Source organism: Fukomys damarensis, unplaced genomic scaffold (assembly GCF_012274545.1).
Source record: "Fukomys damarensis isolate Sample0158 unplaced genomic scaffold, DMR_v1.0_HiC HiC_scaffold_23, whole genome shotgun sequence".
Lineage (NCBI taxonomy): Eukaryota > Metazoa > Chordata > Mammalia > Rodentia > Bathyergidae > Fukomys > Fukomys damarensis.
This window is the reverse complement of record NW_022900935.1, coordinates 8,366,733-8,380,577: the sequence shown is the minus strand read 5'-3', so window position 1 is coordinate 8,380,577 and position 13,845 is coordinate 8,366,733. Positions and strand designations below refer to the sequence as shown.

Genomic DNA, 13,845 nt, shown 5'->3' with positions numbered 1-13,845 from the left:
CAGTCACGGTGACTGAAAATTCAATTTTAAATGCATTTTAGGTAGGAGAAAGATAATACCAGTGACAATACTTAATGTTAGTAGGGATGAAATACAGCTAGTATTATTATAATACAATGCTGAAAGACTATATACTGGCAAAAGTATGAAGAGACAAATACTAAAATCCTTTGACTTAGATAATAGCATTTTAATTAATCTTAAGGAAAGAATCTAAAATGTGAAAGTTATACACATCAAGATATTTATCTCAGAATTATTTATGGCTAAACACACTTTATCCCATAGAAAGGGAATATTAAACTATGATACACCTACTCACTAGGAAGTGATATAACAGCGCATAACGTGCTAAGTGGAATGGAAGCAGGAGACATTCTACATAACTAGATTTTCATTATGTCTCAAAAAGTAACTATATAAAAATGGGAATCCATCATTATTAAAGACAGTGAGAGTCTGCATAGATTTTTCATTTTAAAATTCCTATTTTCTATAAAAATAATGTTATAATCACAGCACATATAGCTTTGTCTTTTTCATACAGAATGTGGCACTTTAATACAGAAGACTTTAAACTGAAGTTGAAAATCTTGTATCTCTTAAAAAGTGGTACTTGGGGGCTGGGGATTTAGCTCAGTGGTGCTGCTACCTTCCTCACAAGCACAAGGTCCTAAATTTGATCCCTGGAACCAACAAAAAGAGTGGGTAACTTGGGCCAGGGATGTAGCTCAGGGGTTGTGCCTAGAAGCACAAGGCTATGGGTTTGATCTCCAGCACCACCATGAAAACCAACAAGGATATTTTTTTAACAAAGTCAGGTTTTTCTTTGAAATTTTCAATTGGCAAATATTAATTCTTGGCATAAAAATCTTCATATGAGCATTACGAAACTCTAACTACATCAAATTTAAAAACGTTGATATAGTTTTCCATTAGACAGGAGGGAAGTATTTCCTTACCAAGAGAAAAGGCTTGTTTTCATGGGTATGGTACCCTAGCAATGTAACTATGAACACCTGCCTTCGTGCAGCAAGGCTCCCTCACCATCATCTTCTGGATTACCTCAGATATTCTTTTCTGACCTCATCTGAATTTATATTTCAGGCATAATGAACAAAGCTTGACAGATAGACCAGAGTTTCCTACAAATAAAAGGAAGTGTGTGCTCTGGCTCTAAACCCTGTTTGATAAAGCCATTCAAACTGTAGCTGTACACTGGGCTATTTCTTTCTTGGAAGACTTATGATAACTGAGAAACCTATTTTCTGGATGACTGTAATAGCTCTTCATATTCAGTTGGGGAAGAATTATTTTGTCCTACGTACATGTAAAACCTGGTACTTACTTGCCTGTATTGAAATTCACCTATTGGCTAATGCCCATTTCGCATAGCTCTGCCCTCTATTTCAGATCTTAACCATGCTTGGGATGAAATGTATCCTTTGCAACTGGTAGTCAGTTTCCTTCTCTCTGAAAGTCTTCTCAGGAACATGAATGGGTCCCCTTGGCAATTTGTCCACTGGCACACTGGTCATCAGCAGGTAAAGGTGTAAGTATACATTGGTCAAACTGAAGGAAATCCTGTTTCTGTTTACATTACTTACAGAAAAAAGTAATTTACATGTACATATATATCAATATATACATACTATTGATATGTATACACACACATAAAAACACTTACCATTCTGTTTGACCAATTATGCCCAACATTTTCATTTCAAGAAAAAATTTGGAACTGGGAATCGTCACATCTACATACAGATCCAGGCAAAAAATTCACTGGTAGTTTGCCCTGCCCTAAAAGTTTGTTCAAGGATATTGCATGGTCTTGACTCAATAACTTTTTCTATTTTTGCATTATTTACTCAAAAGTTATGATTCTGGAGTATTTCTATAGCAGTTCTTCAAATTCCTCCCTGGCCTGACTAATAAACAAAGTACTTATTATGAATAAAACTTGAAAGATTTATAACCAACCCTAAAAGCATTGATGTCCAGACTTCGGTCCATGTATTTCTTCTTCTCATATTTATCTCGAATAAATCCCTCAACAGCTCTGCAAAAAGCTCATTAAGGATTAATCAAGTTTTCCAAGAGTAAGAATATAAAAGGTCAATTTGTATTCCATAAAGTACTGTTCTCTTCCTTCCTGGTTTCCCCTTATGACTCCTGTCTCTTCCTATGCAGTTTCCTTGCCCAAAATCTTAAAATGTTTCTTTCAAGGTTACTGCAGAGAATCTTTATTTCCTATGCTTTCCCTTTACAGTGATGACAGCAACAAGTAGGATCCACCTGCACACTGACATCAGTGGTATCTGTGTCTGTTCTAGAACACAGGTAAAGCAGTCAATTATCTGTTTTAAAGCCCTTAGATCAACAGGATTCAAACAAAGCAATCTAAATTCTCCTCAAAAATACAAACTCTTGTGCCTCACTGCCAGATTCTGATCAAGTGGGTCTTCTGCAAGGCCCCAAAACTGAATTTAGCAGGTTCAATGTCCATGTACCAAAAAGACAAAAGGTGGTCTACAAACTACATTTTGAGAAGCAACCTCTTTATGGGATTTGGTTTCCTCTCTAGGTATTGGGGCAGGGGTAGGAAAGCTATGGCACTCGTGCCATAGTGGGCTGTTTACACCATTGAAAACTCTGAAAGGTTTATCATCACTGTATTCAGGGGATTCTCAGTTGAGGGGATGGAGGAAGAACACTGCTGACAAACTGGTCAACAGTATTCTTTCACACAGACATAAAAAGGATATGGTAGTTTGAGAAAAAGGAATGGTAGTTTGCTGACTGCCTGGGTTCAACAGAGCACAGTAAACTATTCTTTTTATCAAACAATAATAATGATCTAAAAACAAATGGAGATGTCACTTTATGGAAGAATTCACAGTGAAATCACTGCAGTCATAATTCCTGAGTCTTCGTATCATGTGGCCCTACATGACAATTTCAACATCAGCAAGTGTACTTTTTCTGATGTCTTGGCTGCAGGAGAAAGGGAAACCTGGGCTTAGATTAATCCATACAGAGATGGTCTAATTAGATCATAGGTCTTCAGTCTTGTCTAATTCTCCCCAAACATCAAAATACCACTTAGCCTTCTAAGTTGCTCCAGAAAAGATACGGGTCTATTTGAGGACGCCGAAAAGTCTCAGGAAGATAGGCTTCATAGAGTCGGTTTGCTTTTCCATTCCCCATCTCTTGCATGCACTGTGATCAAAGAGAATGTAGAAACATGGAATGTCAGATTAGGAAGAGAAATGTCTCACCCAATTCTACCATAATACAGTTGCAGAACCAGCCTAGAGAATGACAGAACCAACATTCAAGCCTGTGTATTCCGGTTTCCAATCCATGATTCTCACTACCCTGCTAGGAATTCCCAATTACTTGTCCCTACACCTGTCTCTCCTCGCTCTTTGAGTTCTTTTTGCAGAAAGATTTGCCTGCCAAGATACGTTTAATTCAGTAGTAATTCAAGATTTCATTTGAAAATCCAAGATACACAGTTATCAATCAAAATGTCTACTTGGTAGGCAATGATGAGTGTCACAATTCTAACTCTATACTACAGTATTAATTAGCCCTGTTACTGAGAAATGTATTTCTTGTTAGACTTTTGAAATAGATCCCTTAACATCCGTGAAGGATAAATCCCAAGAGCTTTTTAATTTTCAAATTCACAAATAACTCCACAGTTTGTAATTTCCTTCATAATATACAGTAAGAAAAGCGTAAGTGAAAAATGCAACTCATTATCTATTCATACAGTCTGAACATTTCTAAAGCCATGTTCTGATTTGAAATAACTTCTTATTTCTATCAGTAACTTTAGGAACTAGTTTTCTTTAGACCCTCCTCTTTTACCCCCAATGAGAAAAAAAAATTAAAGTTCTTCAATGTAGGAAAGGAATAAAGGACAGCCTTACTGGTTCTGTCAGCTGGAATTAACTTAAGTGTATTGCCTAGCTCACCAAGCTAGTAGAAAGCAAGATTCAAATGTGCTTGAGGCCAGCCCTGGGCTACACACTGAACTCAAGGTCAACCTAAACTACACAGTGAGACCCTGTCTTAAAAATATATATATATATATATAAAATTTAAAAATTAAAAAATAGTACTGTAAGTCTCTGGTTTGTTTGCAGTGTTGGGGTTTGAACCCAGGACCTCATGCCAGGCAAATAAGTACTTTACCAATTAGCTAAATTCACAGTTGGGAAATTTTTTCATTTTTTTAAAAGTGAATGCCTGAAGCCGGGGATTTAGTTCAGTGGTGCCACCACCTGCCTTGCAAGCACAAGGACCCAAGTTCAATTCCTGGTACCAAATAAATAAATAAAAGCGAATGTCTGTATCTAAAACTATAAAAGCTAGATCTACAAGTGCCAAGGATCTTAGAAAATAATCCAGACACCTCTTAACCCTTTCATGGACCCATGGGATTCTGGACCATAGATTATTTGTGGAGTTTTATGTTTGTTATTGTTTTTTCCATTTGTTTGTTTTGTGGTTTTTGCAGTACTTACGATTGAACCCAGGGTCTCCACACAGTTACCTCTCTAGCTGTTTTTTGTTTTATTTTAAAATACTAAATTGCTTAGTTAGCCAGGCTGGGCTTAAACTTTCAGTACTCCTGCCTCAGCCTCCCAGAATGCCAGAATTACAGGCAGGTGCCACCATACCTAGCTTGGTTGTGTTTTAAAAGAAGTAAAATATAGAAAAAATAACTTGTGCCTTAAATAAAAAGATTTAAAATTTCTCTATTAAGGTACAAGAATTTGACATGTTTAACAACTGAATTTTCCTTTGTGCCCAGTTTGACTGAAATTCATCTGGAACTACTTTTAGGTACAGGATATATGGGGTCAGCTGACCCTCAGCTGTGTAAGTACCTGAATCTGTTCTTGAGTCCATTGGTCGAGGTTAACTGATTTTACCCTGGATATGTGCACCCCTAGATTCCTGTGGATTCCAGCACATCGAATGCAGATAAACACACCAATGTTCCAGGAGGCCCATCGTGGCCCTGTGAGGGTCAGGAACAGGACAATCAAGTATAAATTACAACATTTAAGGATCAAACTATAATATTTAGATTAGCAAGCAACATTCTGCCAGAACAAAAGTGAAAGAGTTTTTATCACAATGACCTTTTCATTAACTTTGTTCATTCTTCTACAAATCAAATAAAAAAAAAAATTAAGGGTAAAGTAGTTTTTAGTATATTCAGATAGCTGGGCAATGACCACCATTATCTAATTCTGGAACATTTCCTCTCTCCCTCTCTCCTTTCCTTGACTGTTTTGTTTTTGTGGTACTAGAAATTGAATCCAAGACTTCATGCTGAGCTATATGCCTCACCCTTTTATTTTGAGACAAGGCCTCCAGCCTCACCCTCCCAAAGTGCTGGGATTACGGGCATGTGCCACCACACTTGGCTTTTTCTTTTTTTTCCTTCTTCTTCTTCTTTTGAGGTAAAGTACTGCTATGTTGCCTAGGCTGGTCTCAAACCCATGAGTTCATGAGTTCAAGGGATTCTCTTATCTCAGCTTCCCAAGTAGCTGGGACTATGGGCACATGCTATCATGTCTGGCCTAATTCCAGAACATTTTCAATCACCCAAAAGAAATCCCAAACATATTAGCAGGCACTCCCATTATTTCTACTCTTTACTACCTCTGGGCCCCTGGGAACCATGGATCTACTTTTGTCCCTATGGGTTTGCCTAGACTCTTGGTATAAACAGAATTATATGTTAACATTTGTTCAGGAGTAGTTTTTTACAGTGTAAGATGAGTTGTTTGTTTTAAGATAGGATCTTGCTATGTAGTCCAAGCTAGTGTCAAACTCGCAGTGATCTTTCTGCCTCAGCCTCTCAATACGCCCAGGCTGATGAGTGTTGAAATGTAGCTATTATAATAAATACTCTGTTACACAGAGAAAGAAAAATCCAGGAGAATAGTGCGAAGCCAAGTCACATTCCATTTAGCCTAGCACCCTTTCGTGAACAGTCTGCCAAGAGACTCTGCAACATGGTGGGCCTGGATCCTGTTTTCCTAACAGGAAAAAAGATACGGACGTGGCATGCTGGCCTAAAGCTCACCCTGAAATTAAAAACTGTGTCTGCCCTCCCCTTCTCTCCAGGCCTATAAAATATACATCCACATTAATTTAACAGGATCCTTTCCCCTTGGGCTGACATCCCTGCTTTACTCAACTGTAGAATGATCTAGATTCAAAACTGCCAAACAATGCAATTATTTAGGCACTTATTGGAAGAAAAGAAAAACCTCATATATGAATTCTTTTGGGGGGGTACCAGGGATCGAACTCAGAGTCTTATGCTTGCTAGGCAGGCGGCAGAACCACTGAGCCAAAACCCCTAACCCCCTAATAAATGGTAACAGAATCTCTCACCCCCTGACAACTTTGTTCACTTTAATAATCACTCTGGAAAATTCTCAAACTCCTTTTTATAAATTTTATATGGGAAAAAACGACTTACTTTTTTTTAGTCCGACAAGCTTTATTTCTTTTTTGTTTATTTGTTTGTTTTGTTTTTTTGTTTTTTGAGACAGGGTTTCACTATGTAGTTAAGACTGACCTGGAACTCACTATGTAGCCCAGGCTGGTCTTGAACTCCCAGCAATCCTCCTGCCTCAGCCTCCTGAGTGCTGGGATTATAGGTGTGCACCACCACACATGGCTCAAGTGACTTACCTTTAATGACACTTGCCAGACTTACCAAAAAATCTGAAATAATTCCTTCTCCCTTATTCCACAGAAATTTACCACATAAAATAAGCATGATATAAAAATCAGCAGTTACAATAAAGAGAGGAAAAGACACAAACTGATGCTCTATAGAGATAAGCAGGACCTGTGTTTGGAATAAGAAGGACTTCAGTTCTGCAAACACAGATAATCATTCTGTCAGCCCGTGGGATTTGACAGTCATTTTAATAAAGAAATATTAGACTGCTATGGCAAAATTTATTCTTAAAATTTTGAGTCTATGATTATTATAATAAGAATGTAATTTTTTGACAAACATTCATTAACTGAGGCAATACTACAAATACAAAAGCCTTGACTCCTCCTTGTGACCACCAGGTGGGGGTCTCGGCCTGAAATTATCCCAATACCTTCTTTCAATTACCTTGATAGGCCAATTTATCTTCTAAAAAGATCTTCAATCCCTTCAGAACCCCATATAAGTAGTTAGTCTTCCATATAACTAATAAATACACACAGATTCACACATTTGTGAATCATACAAATGCAAATTGAAAAGTCTGAACAGATGTGAATAAAACGTCTTAGGCTGCTGCATATCTATTTTTGCTAAGATTTCACAACTCCAATAAGATCTGTTATGTAAGATTTAAAATGGAATCCCTTTATTCTAGATTCTAGAGCATTTTTATTAGTATTTATTCTTTTACATTTTTTTCCCCTGGTACCGAGGATCAAACTCAGGGGGCAAACGTACACTTGCCAGGCAGGAGAGGCACCACTGAGCTGCATCCCTCTACCAGTATTTATTCTAATGTATTTATTTGCTAACAAAGTCAGAGGCCAAAAATAATGTCTGAAAGTTAGCAATGGAATGTTAATATTATCTGCTCCCCAGAAGGCAATTCCTAATGTGTAAGCTACTGTGACAACTGTGGAATTTCTCTAAATCCTTATTTAGTCTTTTGCTCCTGAGGAATGTCAAGACAGAGTCAATTCTCTGGAGGCCCTGACAAGGCCTTAGTGCAAAAATACAGGCAACTACATTTTCATGAAAAGCCAGAGGACAGCCTCCCAGGTTGCCCCCTGCAACAGTAACCAAACGGACGTCTACCTACAACCTCTTCCCAGTCAAATAATGACACTTCTATCCACTAGTTATATTAGTCAATAATAGTGTGATCCATAAAACATTCTGAAATTGGAGAAGAGAAAAATTCAAGAGACAAAAGTTACTACAGCAGGCGTGGGGGTGCACACCTGTAATTCCCGCACTTGGGTGGATGAGACAGGAAGATGGCTGCAGTTTGAGGGCAGCCTGGGCTACACAGTGAGACCCTGACCCTGTCTCAAAAAGCCAAATGAAACAAAACAAAAGCCAGGTGTGGTGTTACTCACAGGCTGGGGTCCTTGCCTCAGTGGCAGATTGCCTGTCTAGAGTATGTGAGACCTGGGATTGATCCCTGGTACTAGGGGGAAAATGTTATTTATATAGCAGAAAATACGGGGAATGGAGTAGCTATTAAAAGGACAATCTTTGCAGCCAGCAAAAGACTTAGGTGTGAATGCAGCTCCATCAGTGATTACCCAGGTGACTTTCAGGGAGCTACTGAAACTTCCCACAGTTTCCTGATCCAGGAAATGGGCACACTAACATTCTCCTGATAGCACCTAGAACACAGAGGGCTAACAATGAGAGCTGACATGTAAGAACACGATACAGAATAAAGTTCCGAGAAACTATTTCCCGCTCACTCTCACTGAGAAGAGCCAGTTAACTTCTTCAAGCATATGTACCAGCACTCTGCAATACTACAGAATGCTTCCTTTTACATAGGAAAATGATCGTAAAACGTCAAAATTTAAAATCTGAATTATCAGGAAGAAGGAATTTACCTTAACACAATTTTTTCCTTCTTTTAAAATAAAATGCATTGTGTATATTTAAAGTATATAACATGATGTTATAAGATATATACATAGTAAAATGGTTACTACTTTAGTGGGACGGACCCAATTTCTTTTTTCTTTTTCTAGTTTTTTGAGACAGGGTCTCATTATGTGGCCTGGGCTGGCCTTGAACTCACGGAATCCTCCTGCCTCAGCCTCCTGAGTATGGACCCAATTTCAGTCTTCTAGAAACCAGGGAATTTTAAGATGTTTCTTTTGTTTGCCTCAAAATAGCCTTTGAAAATGCACTATCTAAACCTCCACCTGTTCCCCTCCTCTGCTCCACACCTCACTCTGCCCTTGTGCTCACATGTGCCCCACAGCACACACACGGGAAGAAGGCCCAGAGCTGTCCACCTGAAGGTGGGGTTCTTGGATTCTATAGCACCTAGGATTACTGCCACAAGGCCAGGCTAGTTATATCTGGAATACTTGCAAAATAAACCAATTGTTCAGTACACATTAGTCATGGAAAATAATGAGAAAAAAATATAACATTTAAAATTTTTAAATGGAAAGAGAAGCTGAGACATGATATTCTGAACAGTGTTGAAAGCAAGAAGTACAGAGAAATGATATAAATGGGTAGTGCCTTGCACAACACAAAAAGGTCATAGGCTGGGGATGTATTTCAGTGGTACAGCACTTGCCTACTCGCGTGTGAGGCATTACATTTGATCCCAGCACTACTAAATAAATAAAATCAACTGTACAAAGTACTCACCCAAGATGGAGAAACCTGAGCTTACACAGCTTGGCTGCATACATTTTGACAAGTCTTTCTAGGGATTATAGTCTCCATTTGTAAAATTTGAAACATGTAAATAACATGTAATTTAAACTCAACTTCTGAACAGCATCATGTATCAAGTTCCTGCTGCCCTCCTGCAAATCTCCCTTGCTGCCAAAACTTCCCCTTACACCAGAGCAGCCAGGACTAGAAGGGTTGGCTTGAGAACTCAGAAGAGAGAGAACTAGAGCCACTGATCTATTACTTCCATCTACCAAGATAATAATTATGGTATCAATCAGTTTGCTGATCTCTCATCTATAGAGGTCAGATAAAGTTTGGGGAAAATCATAACTTTATAGCTACCTATATTTTGACTTGCCAGTACTATGGAGTTATTGAAAAGTTCTTTAATAGGTAAGGTGAGGGAGGAGAAAGAAAAATCTTTTCCATTTTCCACCCAACCTCTAGTATCCTGGAACCTTCCAGAATTTATTTATTTCTTCCTCGACCTTTGTGTCTCTTCCCATATAAGCTTTCATTCTCTTAGCATTATTCATTGAATACCTAGGTCCCAACTACACTTGTGTACGGGGGATACAAAGACAAAGAAATGAGATTTAGGGCCAGGGATTTAGCTCAGTGGATCGGTGGACTGCCTTGCAAGCGCAAGGACCTGAGTTCAATCCCCAGTACCAAAAAAAAGAAAGAAATGAGATTTATTGATTTAAAAAAAAAAAAGCTTACAGACTAACAACTAAGTAGGTCTCCAGACTCTCATAAGAATCTTTCTAAAACAAATCTGTACAGATCAGACCTCTGAAATATAAACCATCCATGTGGTCTCACACACAGAGGTAAAATGTAAAGTGGTGTGAATTTTCTGAATAGCATATTTCAAACTGAGCTCTCAATCTCCTGCCCCACCAAAAATCGCTCTTCCTCCATTTGTCTCTATCAACTACACTCTCATCAATTTCAATTGCACCACTCAGAAATTTATAATCATCTTTGAAACCTCTCTCTCCTTTAAGCCCTACATCACCAAAACCAAAATATCTGCCAAACCAATATCTCTTCTCTCCACCTGTATCACTACTGCTCTGATCTAAGATCACCAGAATCGTGTGGACCAGTGTAATTAAAAAAGGAGGGAAGCCTGCCCTCCTCCCTCCCCTCTGACAAGCAGATGGGGGCACAATCTGACTGAGAGCTATCATGCCCATCTCACCTCCTGAAGGTGGGCCCGGTGCAACCAACACCAGTGTCTTCCCACCACCTCTAGGGTTACGTTGGTGGCTGTCTTCTAGGCTGCACTAGGAGCCAGGCTCCGCTGACATCTGTGACAGCCCTCCCACACTCTGGGCCTCTCTGGGTTACTGCTGTCTCTATGGAGCAGTCAGAAAAACCTGCACCCAACAGGGCAAAGATCAGAGAGGGACTGGGCCCCACTGCTGATATCCCCAAACCCCGATGGGCTGCGATTAATGTGGCCAGCCCTCCTCAAGGGCAGCCGCAATCATAACTTCAGCCCTATTATTGAGGAAATGAGGGAGCTATCAATCAAGCAGCAGCTCATCCTGAAGTTCAGGGAGCTGGCACCATGACAGCGGAGGCTGCTTCAGATGTCCCACTGTTCACCAAGACGACAGCAGCCTTGAGACAGGGTTCTGTCCTAGATGATTTGGCCCTGCTGCCTTTCCTGATGACTCCATCCTCTCCATCCTTACTCTGAAGTCCTCAAATACGTCTGTGAAATGCAGCAAACTGTACATGTGTAGCCCTGCTCCTACTTAAGCAGCGTTTCCTCACACTCCTTGGGTCAGCTGAGGAGGGCGCCCTGTGCACTACCAACCTGTGCTACAACTCAAGTCCTAGTAAGGCCCCACTTAAGCAGTCCTATTGCCTACTCATGAGTCTTGTCTTGGGTGGAGTGTGCTGAGTAGGTTGTACTAAAAAGAGCTTATTATAACACCAGGGGCTCCTCACCCTGCAGAGTTTCAGAGAGTTTGGTGGCACCAAACTGACAGGCACTGACAGAGAGTTGCAGTGGCCTGAAGAGAGCCCCAGTAAGATGGCAGATGCTCCTGGAAGAGCTCCAGGCAGGTGCCAAGGGGGCTATATGTCTTGGCTTCTGAGGACTGGATGGAGTGGCTAGGAGCTGCCAAAAGCTGCACTGTTAAGAGTTGTAACACTAAGGGCTGACAGACAATGACACTCAGAGCCCGGAGATACAACTCTAAGGAAAGACCAGGAGCCACTGGCACTCAAAGCCCAGAACCTCTCTATCAAGGAAGATGCACTTTGCCAATTCATGATTGCCATCGATTTGAGCAAAAGAACACTAAACTGACTGGTGACATAATAATCTCCTAATGTCTCTCTACTTTTATATTCTCTTCTCCCCCAAGCTAAAACCAAAATCAATCTCCACAAAACAGCCAACTCAAGCTCTTCACAAAGTAAAGCTCATTATGTTGTCAGCCTACTGCTTAAAACCCTTCTACGGAAGACTTCCTTCTATTAGAGTCAGGTTAAAGAACAAAACCCTTAACATGGTCTCCAAATTCTTAAAAATCGAGCCTAAGCCTATGTCCCCAACTCTTCAAATCTTGACACTGGTCTTCTTTCATTACCTCAAGGTACCAACATGTTCCCTCTTGGGGCTTCTGGCCCTTTGCACATGCTGCTCCCACTGCCTAAAATGTTCTTTTCCCAACCACCATGCACCACTGTCAGCCTAGACAACTCCCATATATCACAAGGGTCTCGGCTGAAATGTTGCTTCCTCCAAGATGCTGTGCCTTGGCCTCTAACCTGCACCAAATTATAATCTATCTTCCACCCCTTATTTTGCTTTTTACGTTTTATTGTGGAACATTTCAAATACATAACAGCAAAGAACAATTAACTGCCTGCTTCGGCAATTACCAATTCCTCACCCATCTTGCTTCAGCTACATTTTCCCATCTACTTTCCCTCACCTTTAAATCTTGGGTTTTTTTTCCCTCCCCTTGTGTGTGTGGTACTAGGGTTTGAACCCATGGACTTCATACTGAGCTACATCTCCAGCCTCTTTTTTATTTTGATACAAAGTCTTGATAAACCGCCTGGGCTGGGCTCAAATTTGGGATCCTCTTGCCTCATCTCCCACAGTGCTGGGGTTACAAGCATGTACCACCATGCCCAGCTAAATCTTGGATTATTTTGAAGCAAATCCCAAGAATTAAACCAGTCTATGTCTGTAAAAGATAAAGACTTTTTAAATGCTATGAATGTTCATTTATCCTTTACTTTTCTTTTTTAATTTATACCGGGATTGACATCAGGACCTTGCGCTTGTGAGGCAGGCAGCAGAACCACTGAGCTACATACCCGGCCCTGTTGTTGTTGTTGTTGTACCAGGGATTGAACTTAGGACCTTATGCTTGCCAGTCAGGTATGGTATCACCGTGCTACATCTCCAGCCCTTCTTTACATTTTCTAACTTGTACCACGTTTTGTATTTATTTGTGTGAATGCTCAACATTTCTCTACGTCTTAAGTGCCACAAGAGCTGACACCAGATCTGTGACATCCACCGTCATTCTCGGGACTTCACAATTCCTCATACTTAGCAGGGAGGGAAAATTTGTTTAAAAATTAATTAAAGGTAAATAGATCTTTGACCTCTCATCTGTAGGAAAGCATCACGGAAACAACAGGTCAGGTATATGAAGAAACACGTTAAATGCATGTCTAGTAGTTGTTGAAACTGAATGGCAGAACTGTTATTCAGTTTATTCTATATATTTTAAAAATATTCTGTAACAAAACATTTGCAGAAAAAGTCAAAGTTGATCACAATGTTGGTGACTTTGGGGAAGGAGAGACAGAGAAAGTGACGGTGGAAGACATGCGAGAGGCTGGTTCCATTTCTGGCTTACACACGGGTATTCGCTGAACAATGAGCTTTACGTGAATGATTTGTTCATATATTTCTATAAGCATGTCAATAAAAGCTTTAAATATTAAAAATTTGTTCTAAGGGGCCAGGGATTTAGCTCAGTGGTTCTGCCACCTGCCTCGCAAACTCAAGGGCCCAAGTTCGATCCCCGGTACCAATAAATAAATAAACAAACAAATAAATAAATAAATATGTTTTAAGTGTTCGCTATTACATCTTTATATAAACTAGAAACCTCTATAGATTATATTGAGAAATTTGGAGGTTGTCATAAAATGGAGAAAAAATTTTGTCGCTCTCTACTTGATTCAGAAAAATCTCTAGAGTTCACTAATGTGGGGGAAGGTACCGGGATAAAACTCAGGACCTTGTGCTTGCGAGGCAGGTCCAGGGCCTCTGAGCTAAATCCCCAGCTCCTTACACTAATTTTTAAAATCCAGTATTAAAACAGTATACACGAAACAATTTCATT

General features: G+C 39.8%; 1 protein-coding gene across 2 annotated transcripts in view; it reads right to left on the bottom strand.

Moving 5' to 3' along the window:
* The window catches only part of Smap2 (small ArfGAP2), a 46,238-nt gene that overhangs the window by 15,400 nt on the left and 16,993 nt on the right, over positions 1-13,845 (bottom strand). For both annotated transcript variants that reach the window (XM_010625913.3, XM_010625914.3), the window contains 3 exons: positions 4,905-5,038; positions 3,137-3,222; positions 1,984-2,062 (listed from right to left, as the gene is read on the bottom strand). In XM_010625913.3, the coding sequence (XP_010624215.1) occupies positions 1,984-2,062; positions 3,137-3,222; positions 4,905-5,038 (299 nt within the window). The remainder of the gene's footprint in view (positions 1-1,983; positions 2,063-3,136; positions 3,223-4,904; positions 5,039-13,845) is intronic.